This window comes from Rhamphochromis longiceps, linkage group LG7 (genome assembly GCF_057381845.1).
Source record: "Rhamphochromis longiceps isolate RC_006_pf linkage group LG7, R_longiceps_female_GT1.1, whole genome shotgun sequence".
Classification (NCBI taxonomy): domain Eukaryota; kingdom Metazoa; phylum Chordata; class Actinopteri; order Cichliformes; family Cichlidae; genus Rhamphochromis; species Rhamphochromis longiceps.
The window spans coordinates 10948729-10965519 of NC_140563.1; the positions used below are offsets into that span (position 1 = coordinate 10948729).

The 16791-nt window shown below is 41.1% G+C and overlaps 2 protein-coding genes across 6 annotated transcripts in view; both read right to left on the reverse strand.

The window, feature by feature from the left end:
* The window catches only part of ptprq (protein tyrosine phosphatase receptor type Q), a 54601-nt gene extending 46390 nt beyond the window's left edge, over positions 1 to 8211 (reverse strand). For 3 of the 5 annotated variants that reach the window (XM_085412127.1, XM_085412129.1, XM_085412126.1), the window contains exons 1-14: positions 7727 to 8210; positions 7459 to 7578; positions 7210 to 7354; positions 6829 to 7113; positions 6498 to 6715; positions 5703 to 5883; positions 5114 to 5482; positions 4723 to 5025; positions 3714 to 4010; positions 3307 to 3606; positions 1661 to 1791; positions 1234 to 1363; positions 1006 to 1159; positions 777 to 883 (exon numbers count right to left, since the gene is read on the reverse strand). In XM_085412127.1, coding sequence (XP_085268253.1) covers positions 777 to 883; positions 1006 to 1159; positions 1234 to 1363; positions 1661 to 1791; positions 3307 to 3606; positions 3714 to 4010; positions 4723 to 5025; positions 5114 to 5482; positions 5703 to 5883; positions 6498 to 6715; positions 6829 to 7113; positions 7210 to 7354; positions 7459 to 7578; positions 7727 to 7771 — 2785 coding nt within the window. In that variant the 5' untranslated portion in view covers positions 7772 to 8210. Of the gene's footprint in view, positions 1 to 776; positions 884 to 1005; positions 1160 to 1233; positions 1364 to 1660; positions 1792 to 3306; positions 3607 to 3713; positions 4011 to 4722; positions 5026 to 5113; positions 5483 to 5702; positions 5884 to 6497; positions 6716 to 6828; positions 7114 to 7209; positions 7355 to 7458; positions 7579 to 7726 lie in introns of all 5 variants that reach the window. The other 2 variants (XM_085412130.1, XM_085412128.1) reach the window with 2 other exon arrangements.
* A 674-nt stretch (positions 8212 to 8885) lies between these two features.
* The window catches only part of otogl (otogelin-like), a 28382-nt gene continuing 20476 nt past the window's right edge, over positions 8886 to 16791 (reverse strand). Inside the window, exons 43-58 of the mRNA XM_085411060.1 lie at positions 15610 to 15751; positions 15337 to 15522; positions 15032 to 15244; positions 13798 to 13902; positions 13596 to 13703; positions 13395 to 13496; positions 13196 to 13300; positions 12966 to 13006; positions 12792 to 12855; positions 12441 to 12619; positions 11734 to 11838; positions 11538 to 11657; positions 11359 to 11404; positions 10487 to 10558; positions 9697 to 9776; positions 8886 to 9576 (exon numbers count right to left, since the gene is read on the reverse strand). Of these exons, the coding sequence (XP_085267186.1) occupies positions 9376 to 9576; positions 9697 to 9776; positions 10487 to 10558; positions 11359 to 11404; positions 11538 to 11657; positions 11734 to 11838; positions 12441 to 12619; positions 12792 to 12855; positions 12966 to 13006; positions 13196 to 13300; positions 13395 to 13496; positions 13596 to 13703; positions 13798 to 13902; positions 15032 to 15244; positions 15337 to 15522; positions 15610 to 15751 (1869 nt within the window). The 3' untranslated portion in view covers positions 8886 to 9375. The remainder of the gene's footprint in view (positions 9577 to 9696; positions 9777 to 10486; positions 10559 to 11358; positions 11405 to 11537; positions 11658 to 11733; positions 11839 to 12440; positions 12620 to 12791; positions 12856 to 12965; positions 13007 to 13195; positions 13301 to 13394; positions 13497 to 13595; positions 13704 to 13797; positions 13903 to 15031; positions 15245 to 15336; positions 15523 to 15609; positions 15752 to 16791) is intronic.

The window sequence follows — 16791 nt, forward strand, 5'->3', positions numbered from 1 at the left end:
TAAAATAGGAACATAAATAGTTCCATTATTTCCAGATCTGGCCCACATCTGGTTGACATACACTCTGCCATGAAACCAGACAGTCAGAAGTGCCAGCTTGGTGCCAGATCTGGGCCAGACCTGTTTTCTATGGGCCTGGGCCACATAAACCAAACCACAATCGAGCCAGATATGGCATGCCATCACGTAGACAGTGCCATCTATGTCAGGCCTGGCCCATATCTGGATGACATATGTCTTATCATGCCAGAAGTCCGCCAGCAGTGCCGGCTTGATACCAGATCTGGGCCGGGCCTGCTTGCTATGTGGGTTTAGTTTCTGTGTTTACGCCTTTATGTTAGTCTGAGTCTTGTTGTCTCCATCTCTTTTGGATTGTTTCCTGCTTTACTTTGATAGTTGGTTTTCTATGGTGTCTTGTTTTGTGTTTTACTTCCAGTCTGACTGTCTTGATTACTTGCCTGTGCTTCATTCCTCTTCCATCGGCGATGCCCTGTTAGTCTTCAGTGTAAATATAGTCCGGCCTTCTGCTCTGTTTGGCTGTCTATTGTGTGTTTTGCTGTTTTTATAGACTCTGATGATCAGTTTTTAGATAAAGTTCACTCTTGATTTTACTCTGTCTGCATTCAGGTCTACCTTTGAAGTGAACCTTAACAAATGCAGATAGAAGTAATTTTGCTTCTCTTCTTTATCTAATGCGTGCTATTTCTGAATACATTTGAATTTATTTGCGCTCATCTATTTTGTACTTCATCAACATTATTCGATTGAACACTTACTAGTACAGAGGGTCATAGTAGCAGGTTTACTTCTTCTGTCCCCACTGATGGTAATAACTTCAACTGTGTACTGGCTTCCAGAAGCGAGGCACTTGAAGCAGAATAATCTGTGTACACACACTCAGCTTTAGCACTCGGTGTTTTTAAGTAGTTTCGATCTGATGATTGAAACGCCAGGCTCATAAACCCGCAGTAATTTGTGTACTGGCTGAGAAGAACGGAGACTGACCTGGGCTCCTGATAAGATGTGATCCGCTCCTGAGTGCTTGTTCTGTTTTTGATCGACAGGATGAGTGTAGTCACCAATCCCCTCAACATACTCCAACTAATGCATATGGATGATGTGGTTTTATTGACAAGAGAGACCTCCACTGGGCTGGAAGCTGGCACAGCAGAAAGTGATAGTTATTAGGAAAGAGAGACAGAGACGTGCTTGTACTTGTGTGTCTGTATTTACCTGCAGTGATATTAATCGTAACTGGTGAACTGTCAGTAAAGGACTGCTTCTCTGTCCGTACTTCGAATCGGTAAAGCGAGCCTGGAGTAAGACCTGAAAATACTGCACTCTGACTCAACACCTTCTGCACCTGCAGCACACAAATCAGATAACCAGCAAAGCTGACCAAGACCCTTATTATAATTGTATATATTTATACTGAATACATTAAAAACATGCCAATTATTGTTTACCATAAGTCTCCCCTGAAGCTACTTCTGATTAGTGAAACACTTGAGGAAATTTATTTCAGTGGGTGTGAAAACTTCTGATTTAATTATCAAACCAGACACTGAAAAGTTGTCGGGGAAATCAAATAAAGGCTTCTGTTGATATGCTTCCTAAACAGGTGAATTTTTGGGAGCTTTTTTAGTTGTTGTATTTTTACCTTCTGTGAGCTTTCACAGTTGAGACAGATGACCTCGTAGCTGTGATCCTGGCCTGGTGCAGGATCCCAAAGCAGCTCAATGGATGTATCTGTCACCTGACCCTCCCTTACTCTGCTAGGAGGAGCCAGACCTAAAGTTACAAAGCATATATCACATCCCATTAAGTGTAACGATTATTAAAAGTTCTAATAATTTATGCAAACAATGTTTTAGAAACAGATTTAAAGATTTTATTCATTTAGAAAATCCAAACTCCACAGAAAATTTGTGTTATAGTTTGATATGAAGTTTCAAACAAAGGGATCAAAATACAGTATCTATCATACAGTTCTGAGCACGGCCTCTGTGATCTGTGATGCATCTTTTTAAAACATTAAATGTTATCACTAAAAATCTAAAAAAAAAAGAGAGAGAAACAGTGAAGTCGTGCCAAGATTAGGATGGATTACATTTGAAATTGAATTACTGCTATCTCCATGACATGATGAAGATGCACAATCTGCTTTTAAGTGAAGCCAAATGAGCAGCGCAAAAGAAAATAAGCCCTCTCCAGATTACGGTAACGCAACCACCATCCACAAACAGTAAACAAGAAAAGAGATTGGGGAATACATCTGCTACCGCCTCAGGAATACTTAGATGGCTAACCTCTATCATGGGCCATTCAACAATTTGTTACAGAGCGAGGATACACAGCAAGTAGTAGCTTGACTTTTTTTGCACGACTCTCATCATACAATCCATCTGTAAGAATTAGGACAGTTACAATAAATGAATAGAAATAGTGTTCAGAATATCGGCAGTCATACATTAATTTTGTTTTCTTGCGTTTCTGATGTGTAATGTGGCTTTTCTGTCATTTGGGTTGAACAGCAGTTTCTTGTGTTTCGGGGGGGTCTTATGATGAGGTCTTCTCTTAACCTTTGACAAAGGTATTTGAGAGCATTTGTGATGTTTTGTACAGACATAGAGTGTTTGGGCGTTTTTTTTTACATGTATTTACAATTGCTCATCCATAACACATTTTTCTTTGTGTTTCTCCAGTTTTGTGCACATGCATTAAAAAAAAAAGCATAATTTCTTTTGTCTTTGTTTGAGCTTCATTGCTCGCTTAATCACTTTCCTCATCATATTTACAGACTACTCCACCTCTGCCTGAGGGGCAGCTCTCTCAGTCAGCCCTGACCTACTTTGGTCATCATCTGTTAATACTGCAGTTTCAACTTAACCCACTAATAAAACAGGAACTTTTGATCAAAGAGATGCACTGTAGCTCACTGAGTTCTTTTTATACTTGAATAAGCTTTCTCAAATTAAATCTGTGACTTGACATTTTAGTGGCCTTATCCATTATTTGATTCAAATTGAATTTGCTGAAGCATAGAGCTCGAAGAACAAAACATGTATATCTACCCAATTACTTACCATCTGGACTCTATGTGCCTATCTTAGTTATGTGAAATAGGATGATATGATCAGCTCCACTGCAGTCAAGGGTTGCACTAAGCTATCTTAATTAAAGTGGCCTTAAATCTCTGTGTTTGTGTTGGCACCTCTCAGTTAGGAGCAGTTTAAGTGCAGCTGTTACGCGCACTCTGAAGAGTGCATGCATTTGTATGTGCTGGTAGTGACAGAGGTAACTCACTTGTTCTAAAGAGGCGGCTGTAGTATGGTGGTCCCAACTGCTCTCGGCTCGTGCTGTGCACTCTGAGCTGGTACGGTGACCCCGGACTGAGGTTGCTGAGTTTTATGAGATGAACTTGAGCAGTGAGGGAGTACCAGTCACACAGATAGTTGCCCAAACCCTTGCAAACAGTATCCCAGTCTCCAGGACACGCACACACTTTTACGCCATCCATCACACCCAGTTGTGGATGCTGGATGTACAGTTGTGCATAGTTTGTACCCACCGAGACAGGCACTGCTACCTGCACTGGCATAGGAGCTATATACACAAAGACAAACAAAAAGAGTCAAAGACAGATAGTGGAGTATCTTAGATAATAAAAAATTGCAATACATCTATTTGGACACTTTTATTATTTCTCTTACCTGTGGTGTGTATGACGCTAGACCTCTTGCTCCTGTCATTTCCCTTCAGAGCAACAACTCCAACTTCATACGTCTGACCAGGAGTAAATGTGCCCAAATTAAAACACATGGATCCATTTATCAAGTGTCCATATGCGCTGGAGTGGTTTAGCCACAACAAAGGAGCAGTAGGATTGTCAAGAGGTTGGGATGTGATAAAGTAACCGTCTGGAGGATCGCTGGGTGGTTGGGTGCCACAGACAGTCAGATTTCTGCTCCTAGTGCTTATCACTACCAGACCACTGAGAGCCTTCACCACTAAGAAGTACAAACCAGCATTATTTGAAAGTCAGAGGTTAAAAAGCTACATGATTACTTATGCATACCTGCACATAACCATTTCATTTAATATTGTACTGAAAAAAAATCTATACTGCCCATATTATTTAGGAGAGCATTGCAAAGCAGTCAGAAACACATCTATGAAATCATATTTGCCAACAGGATCATCAGTGAATACTGATGAGTAGATGTAAACACATGCAAAAAATTAATAACCTCTCAAGTAATGTTGGAATGGCAGTAAAAATCAAACTGAAACTAGCCCACTTGGATGTGAAGCGATTTAGCTGCTTAATAAGATGCATATTTTGAGAAGGTAATAGTCTGCGTTCATGCCATCTGCACTTGTGACACTTTGCGCCTTTTACTCTGGTGAAATGAATCACCCTGGCATCACAATACTGTCTTCCACTTCACAGCAATGCTTAAGTGCACTGGACAGACTTAAAGGTTACTTACATGAGCAACTAATGTGTAGAATAACTTCAATTTTCTGTAAAGTTTCCATTTGCATTTACCTTATCTTGTCAGTATTTGCAGAGATTTCAAATAAGCCATGCGATTGTTAAAAAGTACAAGATAATTCCTAGAATATAATTTAAAAATAGGTAGAGCATAGCACCAGACAGTACTTACTGGACAACAAGCTTTTAGAAATTGTTCATGAATCTAACATTTACATGCTTACCAGTTTTTACAGTTAGAGTTGCCTGTCCACAGCTCCCTATCCCATGCTCGGTAACTGTGTATACTTCAATCCTGTATTTCCTGTGAGATTCCAGCCCTCCAATTACTGCAGTATAGGACCTCAACCCAGATGACCTGGAGATGTTTGCCATGCCAACTACACCATCCTGTTTCGAAGACATGTCTTCATATAGTACAACAAAAGTCCAACCAGCCACAAATGACGCATCTGGCAGCATCCAATGAACGCTAATGTGACTGGCTGTAATGGGACCAACAGTGATATTTTGAGCAGGGTGAGGTCCTGTAAGAAAGGCAGTGTAAATATTAAAAGTCAGCCTCTATTAATATAATGTCCTTTGAATTGTGTAAGTGGTTATCAATACACTCACTAGTATATGCAATTTGTGTTTGTCCCAAGCTCCAAGCGAAGCCAGGAGGGTGAGACGCTTGAAGGGTGAAGGAGTAGATGCTTCCTGGAGATAAACCTGCTAAAGTTACGCCTCTAGAAGAGATCGAAATGGGGACCCTTACAATTTTTTTAGGCGTGCTCTGGTTCTTTGTGCCCATTTGGTCCTCTTGCTTCCTTTCTTCTTCACTTGGATCCCACTCTCCGTATTCTTCCTCTTGGTACTGCAGGAATACCTCAAATGATGAAAGAGCAGGTGAGTTACAGAGTGAGAGATCACTCCAACGAAGCTCTACCAGGTCCTCTGTCACCTGAACCAGGTCGAATGAGAATGAGGCAGGAACTAAACGTGCTGTAAAGAAGGAAAAAAGCAATATCTTAGCACCCTGAAAAGATAAATAAGTGGCAGAAGTGCTCACAAATTGCATGGTTTGAATCTGTAAGTGCTGTGCAATATCACAAACGAAATGTGGTGATACTCCCAAATTATATATTGCATATGACTTATACATTACAACTACTGTTAAATATTATATGCTGGCTAATAAACAGCTCGTGCACAAGTTATTTACTTTGATATTGGCAGATAAAGGGTAAGGGGATGTTACAGAAGAATGAAGTGAGAAAGAATCCCGGCCCCGTGGCATTCCTCTGGAAAGCGAAGCAGTCCGTCTGGTTGGCTGGTAGCAGAGTCTTCATAGTGTTTGTTCGGTTATATGATGAGCCATCAGACCAGAGAGGTCGGCCCTCTTCCTGTAGGGCAAGAAAGAGGCAGACATCACGAGTCGAATGCCATTTAAGTATGAAAAACAAACTTTCCCTCTGAAGGTTACGTGCTGCGGTGAAGCATTGTCAAAGTGAACAACGTTTTGTGAAAAACCTCCCCTTGCGATATCCAGCACTTCAGCGATGGCTTGCAGAGTTTTTCTAACTAAATTATTTTAACAAAACTTTAGAAAAATCCTACCAGGAATATTTTTGAACAGTTTGGACCTCCCTTGTTAGGCATATTTTGCTTTTTGTCATAAAAACATATTCATAATTACCTAAATGCAAAACCTGTTTTTTTCCTCACAAGGTTTGTGTTTGATTTCAAGTGTGAAAAACTTTTATGCAAAGAAATTGTATTTATGCAGAAAAAAAAGTTTAAATATAATGTCATGCAGCACACGTTCCACAACCACCTAACCCTGGAGGATATTTAAGTGCATGTTTTTCAATATATTTAATCAAAATGTTGTTTTGTTTTTAGAAAATCCTCTCTAAAGTACTAAGTGCTCAGTTATTCATGACAAAAATGAAAAATTAAAGTCATTATAAATGCTGCTTTTTAGAATTAAAGTGATTTAAAATATGTTTGTGCATACCTGCTGGTCATTAAGTCCCGTCCATAGCAGCAGCAAGTTGTTCTGGGACAGGAGGTAAGAAGATATAAAAAACAGATCTTCCAGGCTCTTCAGGTTAGCCAGATGACTTCCTGCTGCAAGGTCTGAACATCTGTGCAGTGCATCACTCCAGGTCAACCCTGTTCTTCTCACAATGTAGCAGCTTCCCCCAATGGCAATCCAGCCAGGTGGGCACTGAGCTGCAGAAACATATTACAATCAGCTTACAGTACAAATTCCTGACTGCAGTCACTAAAAGGTTAATAATTGAGCTGTGGTCATGCGATCACAGGATTACTAATGTTCACAATACCTGTTTCCAGACGAATTCTGAGTCTCTGCTTCAAGGTCATATTAAACTGTTTGATGTATGTAGTCACTGTGACTTTGGCCTTGAAGCGTGTGCCCGGCTGCAAACCTTTCATTGTATACTGGGATTTTACTTCTGAAGAGTTTATGTTGAAGATGTGCACGACAGTTTCTGTGTGTGTGTTGTACAGGCTTATGGAGGACAGGGTCTGCAGCCTGTGAAGTTTCCATGTCAGAAGGGCGGTGGTGGTTGTGCTGTATACATTAAAGGAGGACGTGGACACTGGAACTGTTGAGACACAAAAAGGGGATGAGGTGTTAACGTTATTAAACATGATAGAAATACAACATGTGGTGTTTGGATTCAGACTTCACAGACACTCACGGAAGTGAAAGGTCTTTGTCTCGAGCACCGCATCACACCTGCTGGCTCTCAGCGTGATGTTATACCCCTTCTGATCCTCAACCATTCTCAATAATATCCTGCAGTGATGGGAGCATGCTGAGTTATTGAAGCTCTTCACATATACCTGCAAAGATGTGACAGAAAGTGAGAACAGAGTAAACTTTATAAAAACGAACAAAACTTAATAAGACTTTCACAGCTTTTTTTCACCATTACTAATGTTCTTACCAGATGGTTACTTGCAGGTCTGCAGGTGACCCTGTAGCTGTCTGGATCTTGACTAAAGGGCTGAAAAAGAACTTCAACCTCAACAGTGTTTGAATGTTTTTCACAGGTTAGCAAGACCACCTGTGGAAAGAGAAAGGGATTAAATGTCTGCTGAATAATTGAATGCGCCCCAAATCGCTATGTAATATTTAAATCTTACTGATACAGGAAAATAACTGAGCCTAAAGACCTTATTTACAGATAACTGCTACGTGCAGGGTTACCTTACCTGACATAAACTTGCTAGTAGCCACAGGCGCTGTGTTTGACCCATTGGGAATCTCAATCCATCTCATTTAGCACACCTTCCAGGAGTGTCACTGATCCACATGGGTACATGCAGTCACTTCCACGCCCAGACACAACAGATCCTTCCTCTCGTCAGCCATTGGTCGCACAAAAAGAAAATCCAAGCCAGCTGTGCGTAAACATCAGTTGTGGAAAGTCCCAAACTATTTTGGTCGCTGACGTAAAACTGAAGAACAAGAAAAGTGAACGGGTTGAAACTTTTTCATTTTTTTCGTGAAACCTTTCAGCTTTTACTTAGTTCAGTTACAGCTGCCTCGACGTGTTAATGCCTGGGGGGAGTCTCTTAGTTTTACTTCACATTTACGCAGAGCCAAGACTTTGAATTTAGCGCGCACTCGAAGCCAAAGTTCCCTCGAGAAGCAAGCCTCAAGTGAAGAAGGAGGCAGTCTTCCTGGGTTTGTAGGAGGAGAGAGAGATTGCGTGTGCATTAGTTCAACCCAATTTGTTCTGCCTCCTTGTCGGGATAAGAGCACTTTACCATGACAACCATGGGCACACGGCCACTCCAGTGCTGGGCTCCTGAGGAGGGGGATAAGTAGAGAGAGATGGACATGTGGGGCATACTGAGGGGAAAAGATGTGGTGGGATTTTATGAGCAATTGAGATGTCCTCACTGGGCAAAGCCGCCCGCCATGCTTCACACCTCTAGAGTAACGGTCAACCACTCGGTTAGAGCAGACAGTTCATGACTGTTTTCACGACTTTATTTAACCTCTAAAATAAGCATGTGCTGCAAATTGCTCCGAGCATTGCAGTGGTAAGAATGGTTTGGCTCTGAGGTGGGGTGTGGTGGGAGCGCTGGCCCATGTGGAATGACAGGAATGTGAAAGGGAGAAATGATTGACAGGCAAAGAGCTGACTTTACTAAGGGCGTCTGTTGTCAAGAGGTGACTCCCACTCAGCAATAACCTCTGAAAAGTGAGACATAAATATGTGTCAGCACTATTAATGCTGAACCAGAATGAGTATGTGTGTAATAAAGGTTTAATGAAAGAGAAAGTGGAGGGAGTATAAAAACATCGCAGGTCATGAGGACACAGTTTTAGACAACAGCACTGTTAAATCTTTTATTAAACTACTGTAAAAACTAAAAGGAAGACAAAATAACATTTGAGAAAGAAATTCAACTTTTCTAAGACAACAAAGCATAAAGGCTAAATGAATCTTATAAGACAAACCAAAATTCATATACAGTGTTTAAACACAACTGCTATTTAAAAACGCAACAACGTGTTCATATACTGTAGGCTCAAAAGCTTAGGGTACCATCAGCTGAAAGCACTAGAAGCTGAATGGGTTGGCACTGCAGGACTTACAGAAAATAAGGCTAAAGTGCGAGAAAACTATCTGGAAAACAATCCGCCTCTTAAATCGGTTATTCTCATATCTTTTAGTTACAACTATGACTCAAAGTCAGTGTTGTAAAGTGTATTAAGACAACGACAACAAAAAAAAAGACATGGCTGGTTTTCATGTTTGTCCATTAGTAAAACAATATTCAGATATCCCCCTACCCCACCCTGTTATTTAGACGTTCTCTTCACTTGTCTTGCTCTCATTCAGCCATTTTTAGTTCCACTGGCACGAACAGTCCAGAGGCTCTTGGAAGTTGTACTCCACGACTGTGGCATTGCGAGAGCAGTAGAGTGCGACGGAGCGGGTCTGCAGTCCACTCTCACGGCAGCATTTACAGAATCTGGCGTGACTGTTGATGTTAAAGTTGAATATGGTGGCTGATGGACATTTCCCGTCGCAGGAATATACTGTAACCTGCCAAATGAAAAACATATATTTACTAAACAAAACACAACCACAACTACTAAATGTGTTTAAAATTCTGCTTTCACAGACTCCTCATTTTCACAAGTGAATGTCTCTTTTCTCTCTCACCGGTGCATTGCTCCTGCAATCATCTTTTCTAATGGTAGTCCGGATGGCCACCCGCTTACATGTCTTGCCGTCCTCTTTACCTGCAGAGATTTTCACACAGACTAACACTCAGGAAGAAATATAGGATCCTCAGAGTAATCATAGATCCTTAACACACCAGATATTTTTAGAGAAGCCTATATACACCAAACTGATGTTTGGTGTTTGGCACACAGTAATGATAATATGCTCACTTTCAAATGCACTTTAATCATTACACTACAGAGACTTCACATACACACTGAAATGCCTATTCACTTTGGCTCTTTGTTGCTGAGAAGTAGGCGCTTACTTTGATTGACAGCTGGGTGATGGGTGGGGGTGTGGGATACAGGTCCCCCAGCACAGTTCCACTGAATGGCTACTGACCTAAATTTAACCTTACTTTTAAACCAATCAAAGTTTCAAAGAATTCTGTGTGGGCCTGAAATTCATGAAAAAAACAGAAGTGCTTCTTCTAAACATTTGTGTGTGCATTACTGAAGCTTATATTATTTCACAAGAAGTGCAATTTTTATTTTATTAAGGTCTTTCTGTTACAAATAACCTAAAATGCTTTGCAGGTTATATTGTGTTTTAAGGATCTGACCAAAAGTGGAGAGAGGAAATGAAACGATAAGACACACAGACACTGAAAAAGACATAAAAAACCGCATTTACACCGTACACATTCAGAATTTGAAAACACAAGGGAATGAGTCACTGAGAGCAAGGATGCCAAAGAAGTCGGAATAGTGCAAGATGGTGGTACCTGTGTCACAGTTTGTACTACCAGTAGGCGTTACAGGATTAACGGTAAATGGTAAAACACCCACTCCAGAACCTGGAAACATCGTTGGCACCGCAGCCGTCCGGTTCAAAGAACGTCAGGAGAACACAAGGTTATGTTTTGTTCAGAAAGCACAGTTTAATGTCACACACAAACACACAGCGGATGGAATCATTGCGGCCTGCATGCACATGGATGTCGCATCTTTTTTGGGTCACTCCAGGCAGCCAGCCAAGGAACGCAGTCATTTGATGTACTACAAAGCTCAGCAGGGCGAATGCTAACCCCCTGCACCATCTCACATCTTCAGCGGTAAAACGCTCACTGTGAACACCTCAACTGGCCAAACAGCAAGAACAACTGCTTAAGCAGGCAAGCGGGCAAGGCTGCAACGCTGAATCCAAAGAGAGAGGAAATCTCACCACTGTATGTTTATTACAAATTTCATCCACATAGCTCAGAAGATACTTTAACTCAAACTTTTTCCAAACATCAAGATAGTTCAGTTATGTTCACCCTTAAAGTACAGTTTCAGGAGGTTGTGAGTGTAGTGTAGTATATCCCTTTGAATGTATTGGTTAGTTAATTACTTGAGGTTTTCAGCAAGTATTTCTTCAGTTTATGCTGTGGTAGCTCTTAAATATGTCAACAGAAGGTTTTGGGGACACCAGGGAAAGCAAGGGACTGTGAAATGTACTCATAGGCCAACAGGCTTTATGTTCACCGTCTACAAAAGGCCACACCCCCAACCAGTCAGCCAATAAGCCCATCCACTGCCAAGCAACAAGGCGCTCACCCCTCTAATTGACTGCTCAAAGCGACACCAGAAGCCCTGAATAAATTTAAAGACTCACATGTCCTGCAACAGCCATCCACATAGCTCTGAACAACACCGCCATTCTGCAAAGAAGATAGGAAAGAAATACTAAAAGTTTAATATATAAGAAAAAATATCAAACTGAGCAACTTTAGATAAAAAATTAGGCATCGTTAAACTCATACTTAGATATAGATTATAAGTAGCGGTCCTAACCTGAATACATTCTGTATCATTGAAAGGTGGGCAAACCACCCCAGAGGCAAGTATCATCGCTCCCACTGCAGTTTCCATGCAGTCGTAACGTGTGCAGTTCTCCACCCAGGAACTCCCTGCCTGCACACACAGTCAGAATTAGCACTGTTAAAGATTTGCTTTAATTGCACTTGGATGTGGATCTGTTCATTCTTACAGTGAAAAGCTCCGTTGTCCCGTTTTCATTAGTGAAAGTACAGGAGATATTTTTACAGGAACCACAGCACACCTGAGGGTCTGTAGATGGTACATACACCTGATGCTGAAAAGTTAAAGGAAAGGAGGACCAACAGAAAAAAGAATATAACAGGATGAGATGTGGCGCAAATGCCTCAGTTGAGATAAAACTTCAGGATTTTGCTCACATTTAAATACACTGAATACAGAGACAGTAGTCAAATGAAAATCTTGGTAATCTCCTCTTCAACCAAACTATAAATTGGAGATTGGGAGGGAAAGGAAAGCCTAACTCAAATAAAATATAGCTGTGATATGCAAACTGCTGAAAAGTTTTCACATAACTTCTTTTGCCATCTGTTTTAACTCTATTAGGCCACACATGAGATGCTATTAATTACTTTGGAGCTGACTCTTAGTAAAAGTTCAGTAAATGTAAAGGTTAATTATGGTAGCAATCAACTTCTGGTTTCAGTGAGTTCCCAGCTGAGAGAATAAGGGGCTATTTTTCACAGAGAGTCTGTTACTACCACTGTCAAATCAATACTTACAGGCTTTTCATGTAGTGCTTTTCTCCTTATGAAACTAACACAGGAAATTGCCTGATCAACGATTGATTGGATAAGAGAATATTGACCAATCAAGTGACCAGTCAAACCTGAGATTAAAGCTCCATTGGATACATACTGGTCCACATTTTTGGGAGCAGTTGACAGAGGTGATTTCCATGGCATAATAACCCGAGTCTGGATCTTTATGATGCAGGCACTGGACAGTGTAGCACAGTTCTCCCTCAAAGTACTGAACCAGAGACTGGCCTGGGCCCAGCACTGTCACCCCTTGGAAAAGACACACCTCTGCCTTCTCTGCACACACACAAACATAGAAGAAAAGATTACGCCGCATGCAAAAAGGTAACTATTAAAGCTGCTGAGCATTTTGGAAATAAAGTAGTGTTAAACAGAAAGGATTTCTGCAGAGACTCTGTTGTCACACTATTATCAGGTGTCTGTGTGCTTTCAGTCACGTTACACATACGGCATGTACGCTGAGGACAGCCACAGTTGGTGTTGCTGTCTGGAACCTCCATCAGCACCTCCCCCTGAGAGAAAAACAGATTGCTGACTTAACTGAATTTGCTCACTTTTTCCTCTTCCTTGCAGAAAAACCCGATTAGACAGTGACTTCTGATTCAGCTTTTTGCTGACTTACCACCTGACAGATGGGGAAAGAACTGTCCTCACATTGGCATTCTGGACGTGAAAGAAAAAAGTTGAAGAGGAAGGTAGTGTGAGGTTTACGCAAAGGGCATGACAGGCTTAGCAACTTCTGAGTTTACTGCAGTCATCAACACAGCAGTGAATTGACAAGTAATTATTTGGATGAGTGTGCATACGCGGGTGTGCATGTGAATGAATATGTGTGTGTTGTCGATTGTGTACCACAGTGATGCTGGGGGCAGCAATGCCCGGGAATGGCAGTTTGGACAAGAGAGAGACCAGGTGCACAGCTCACAGATGATTGAGGGCACAGATTGACATCACAGACTGCAATAAAAGGAACAAAATATGAATATTACTTGAAAGTCAGACAAAAACATACACACACACACACACACATGAGCCTGCTCATGTAGTTTACCACAGTGGTACTGTGGACAGCAGCTGCTGGTGGTGTTCAGATCCACAGCCAGAATTTCTCCGTTCGAGCAAGTTGGAATGGGCTCGATACATGACTCACACACTGCTCAGAGAGAAAACAAACAAGAACATTCACAGATTTACTGCTGTAATTAAAGGGACCTCAAACTAGGCAGGCCTGTACACAGCAATTTAAACTCACCACACAGGTAAGAGTAGCAGCAGGACTTTTGCCCCCTGACCTCAACTAGAAACTGATCTTCCCTGCACTCTGGGGTAGACACAGGAGGGCACGCCATGGGGTCACACTCTGAGGAAGACCATTTAGTGAATGAAACTGTTTAATCCAAATGTTATATCTGACAGAAAGTTTATAAAATGTAATGATGAAAGTTTGTTCTTACCACAGCGGTACTCTGGACAGCAGGAAAGAGCGCTGTAACCGATCACTAGCCTGTTCCCATTATCACAAGGTGGAGCTTCACTATCACAGATGGTCATGTTGCAGTCTAACAAGTAGTGAAGGATTGCTCATTTAATGGGTATTACTTTATACTGATGAAAATGATTTTTGGTCTCTGAAATTGGTGTAAATTATGGTGGTATACTTTGCGAACTATTTGAGGACACACTTTTATTAAGCTAAACTCATTCATTCATTCATTCATTTATTTATTGTCATTGTCAGAGAACAATGAAATTGCGTTTGGGGCTTCCGTACAACCCATAAATAAAACAAAGAAGAAAATAATAAATACCCCTTAAAACCCAAGTGTAAATATTTAACCCAGTGTGACTCCAGTGCAATAAGACAATCCTTAACAACAACATGAGAACATGACAAGTAATGTTCATAAGAAATTCAGACAAAGACCTGAGAAACATGACAAAGTACAACAATGCAACCCGTTCAATATTATTGTACTGTGAGATATGATGTCAGATATGATAGTTATCTAAACATCTGGTGAAACATCATCAATGTCGTATCTCACTATAATAATATGCAAAATCTCTGTCTATGTGTTTGTTTGTTCCTTTGTCCACAAAGTCCTCGTAAAACATATGAAGTTGAGCAACCAGATTTGGCTCAGAGGTGGATTTTAGGCCTCTGGATTGTTTTTTTTATATCAGATATTATGATGTTGTCATATAAAAATGATACATTTTTATTTGTTTGTTTATTTATTTTATTTCTGCACTTCTAACACCTTATTAAACACATCATTGAATTTCCATTTAAGAACAATAACAGGTTCAAAAGGAGAATTATGCATGATATGCTATGATGCCATAATACTTTATGCACCTACTGTTGTAGGTGCATAAAGTATTATGAAAGCATGCTATCCTATCAACAATAATAACTCATTTATATCCACAAAAAGCTTAATTATACGCCTAGCAACCACGTAGCAACTGATAATATTGCCCCATTTTATCATTTATAAAACATCTCCCACAACTAGTTTTTTACTTTTCTCAATGTGATTAAGTATATCTGCTAGCCAACAGTACAACCAGACAAAACAATACTGTAGCATGGTCATGTACTAGTTAGTTACTAGTAAAAAAGAAAAAGGTAAAACCTAAAGATGAATCAAAGATAAAAGATAAACGGGGACAGTTGCAACTCACCACAGATCTTCTTTGGGCAGCAGGCTCCTTCTTCCAGCACATCCAGCACATACTCTCCCTCTCTCTCACACAGTGGAGTAGGCACGGCGCTGCAGTCTGGTTCCACAGCCACCACAGAGCCATTTTCCATACACTTGTAGAGACAGCAGCTCCGAGCAGAGCCATTCCACACCTCGCCTGGGGCCCGGGGGTTACCCTCATTATCTGTGCACACTGGATACAGCAGAACCAAACAAAAACAATAACAAACTTACGCAGCATCTTAGACATTGCAGTGTTCATCACAAGGGCAAGTAATAACTCACCACAACGGTCCTCGGTTACACAGTAAGGTGAATCAGCACGGTGCAGGATAGTTCCACTGCGGCACACACACTCTTCTCTGATGAAGGAACAGGTAGTCTCCTCGTAGTAATCTCTGTTTAGACAAGTGCGGCTGGTGCAAGTGCTCACACATGGCTGATACTCCTTACCAGGGGGACACCGGAGTGCTGCAAGATTACAATGCATGAGAAAACAAAAACCATGAATGAGTTCATCTGAGTGAGTATGTCATTTTTTATGCTGTGTCTCCTTACGGCAGAAGTTGTGTCGTCTCCAGTTGATGCAGACTTGATGTGTGTAGCAGACCGCCACGTAGGCTGCCAAGAAGTCACACTGGTGGTCCTTGTAATGAAGGTCACCTGCCCAAATGATGTCACAGAACTGCTCCGGAGGCACCTGAAAAAAACACAAGCAGGGCATGAAAGGGTGAGTGGGTTTTTAATCAACAAACCACATATCGTGTCACGGCACTGGGTCTGTTGACCCAGTGTTTGGGTTTTTGGTTTAACTTATACTCCTTGAATGGTGGTTTTCTGTTTGTATTGTATTTATAGTTCTTAGTTTTGGGTTTCTGTTCTGTTTCTGTGCCTCCTCTGTGTTCTTGGTGAAGGTTTAATTCTGTTCTCCGTATGTTGTATGTTTAGTATTAGTTATCTGTCTTTATGTCTTCCCTGTGTCCCATGTCTTGTTACTTTTGTCTCTGTTCTTCATGTTCCCTCTGTTCCAGAGTCTGTCATGTTTCCACGTCTGTGTAGTCTGCGTCTTTGGCTCGTGCTTCCTGTTTTACTTTGACAGTCTATGTCCTATGTCAGTGTATTCTTCGTTGTTTCTGTTGTCTCATTATGTCACATTAGCTCCAGCTTTACTTCCCTCCTGTTTTCCATTCCCTCGTTACTCCCTGGTGTATTTAAGCCCTGTGTTTTCCTCTGTTGGTTGTCGCGTTGTACTCGTACCCTCACAATGCTGTGTGCGGTCTCAGTGCTCCCGGTTTCCTAGTTTTTTCAGTTCCTTGTTTCCATGTTCAGGGTTTTGGTTGGCTTTCATGAGTTTATTTAATGGAGTGTTTTTCCCAGCAATAAAGCTGCCGTTTTAAGTTATGTTTCCATGTTCCAGTCCTGCATTTGTGTCTTCCCTTTTGCCTGCCACAGCACACACCTTGGCATATCCTCACATTTGGTATTTTTGCATGATGAATACTTGAAATAACAAAGCTTTTTCAAAATTGCCTTAGCTTTTCCTTTTGACCAGCAAATCAGCAAATGGACTGGTTCTTACATAGCACTTTTCTACTCCTCATTCAAAGCACAAGAAGTCTCATTCAGCCATTCATACAAGCAGCTTTTTCTAAGTCTAAGTGCTTTCACACTCCAGTGACCGTATCAGAAGCAACTTCAGGTTCACTATCTTGCCAAAAGACACTTTGGGATGCTGACTTG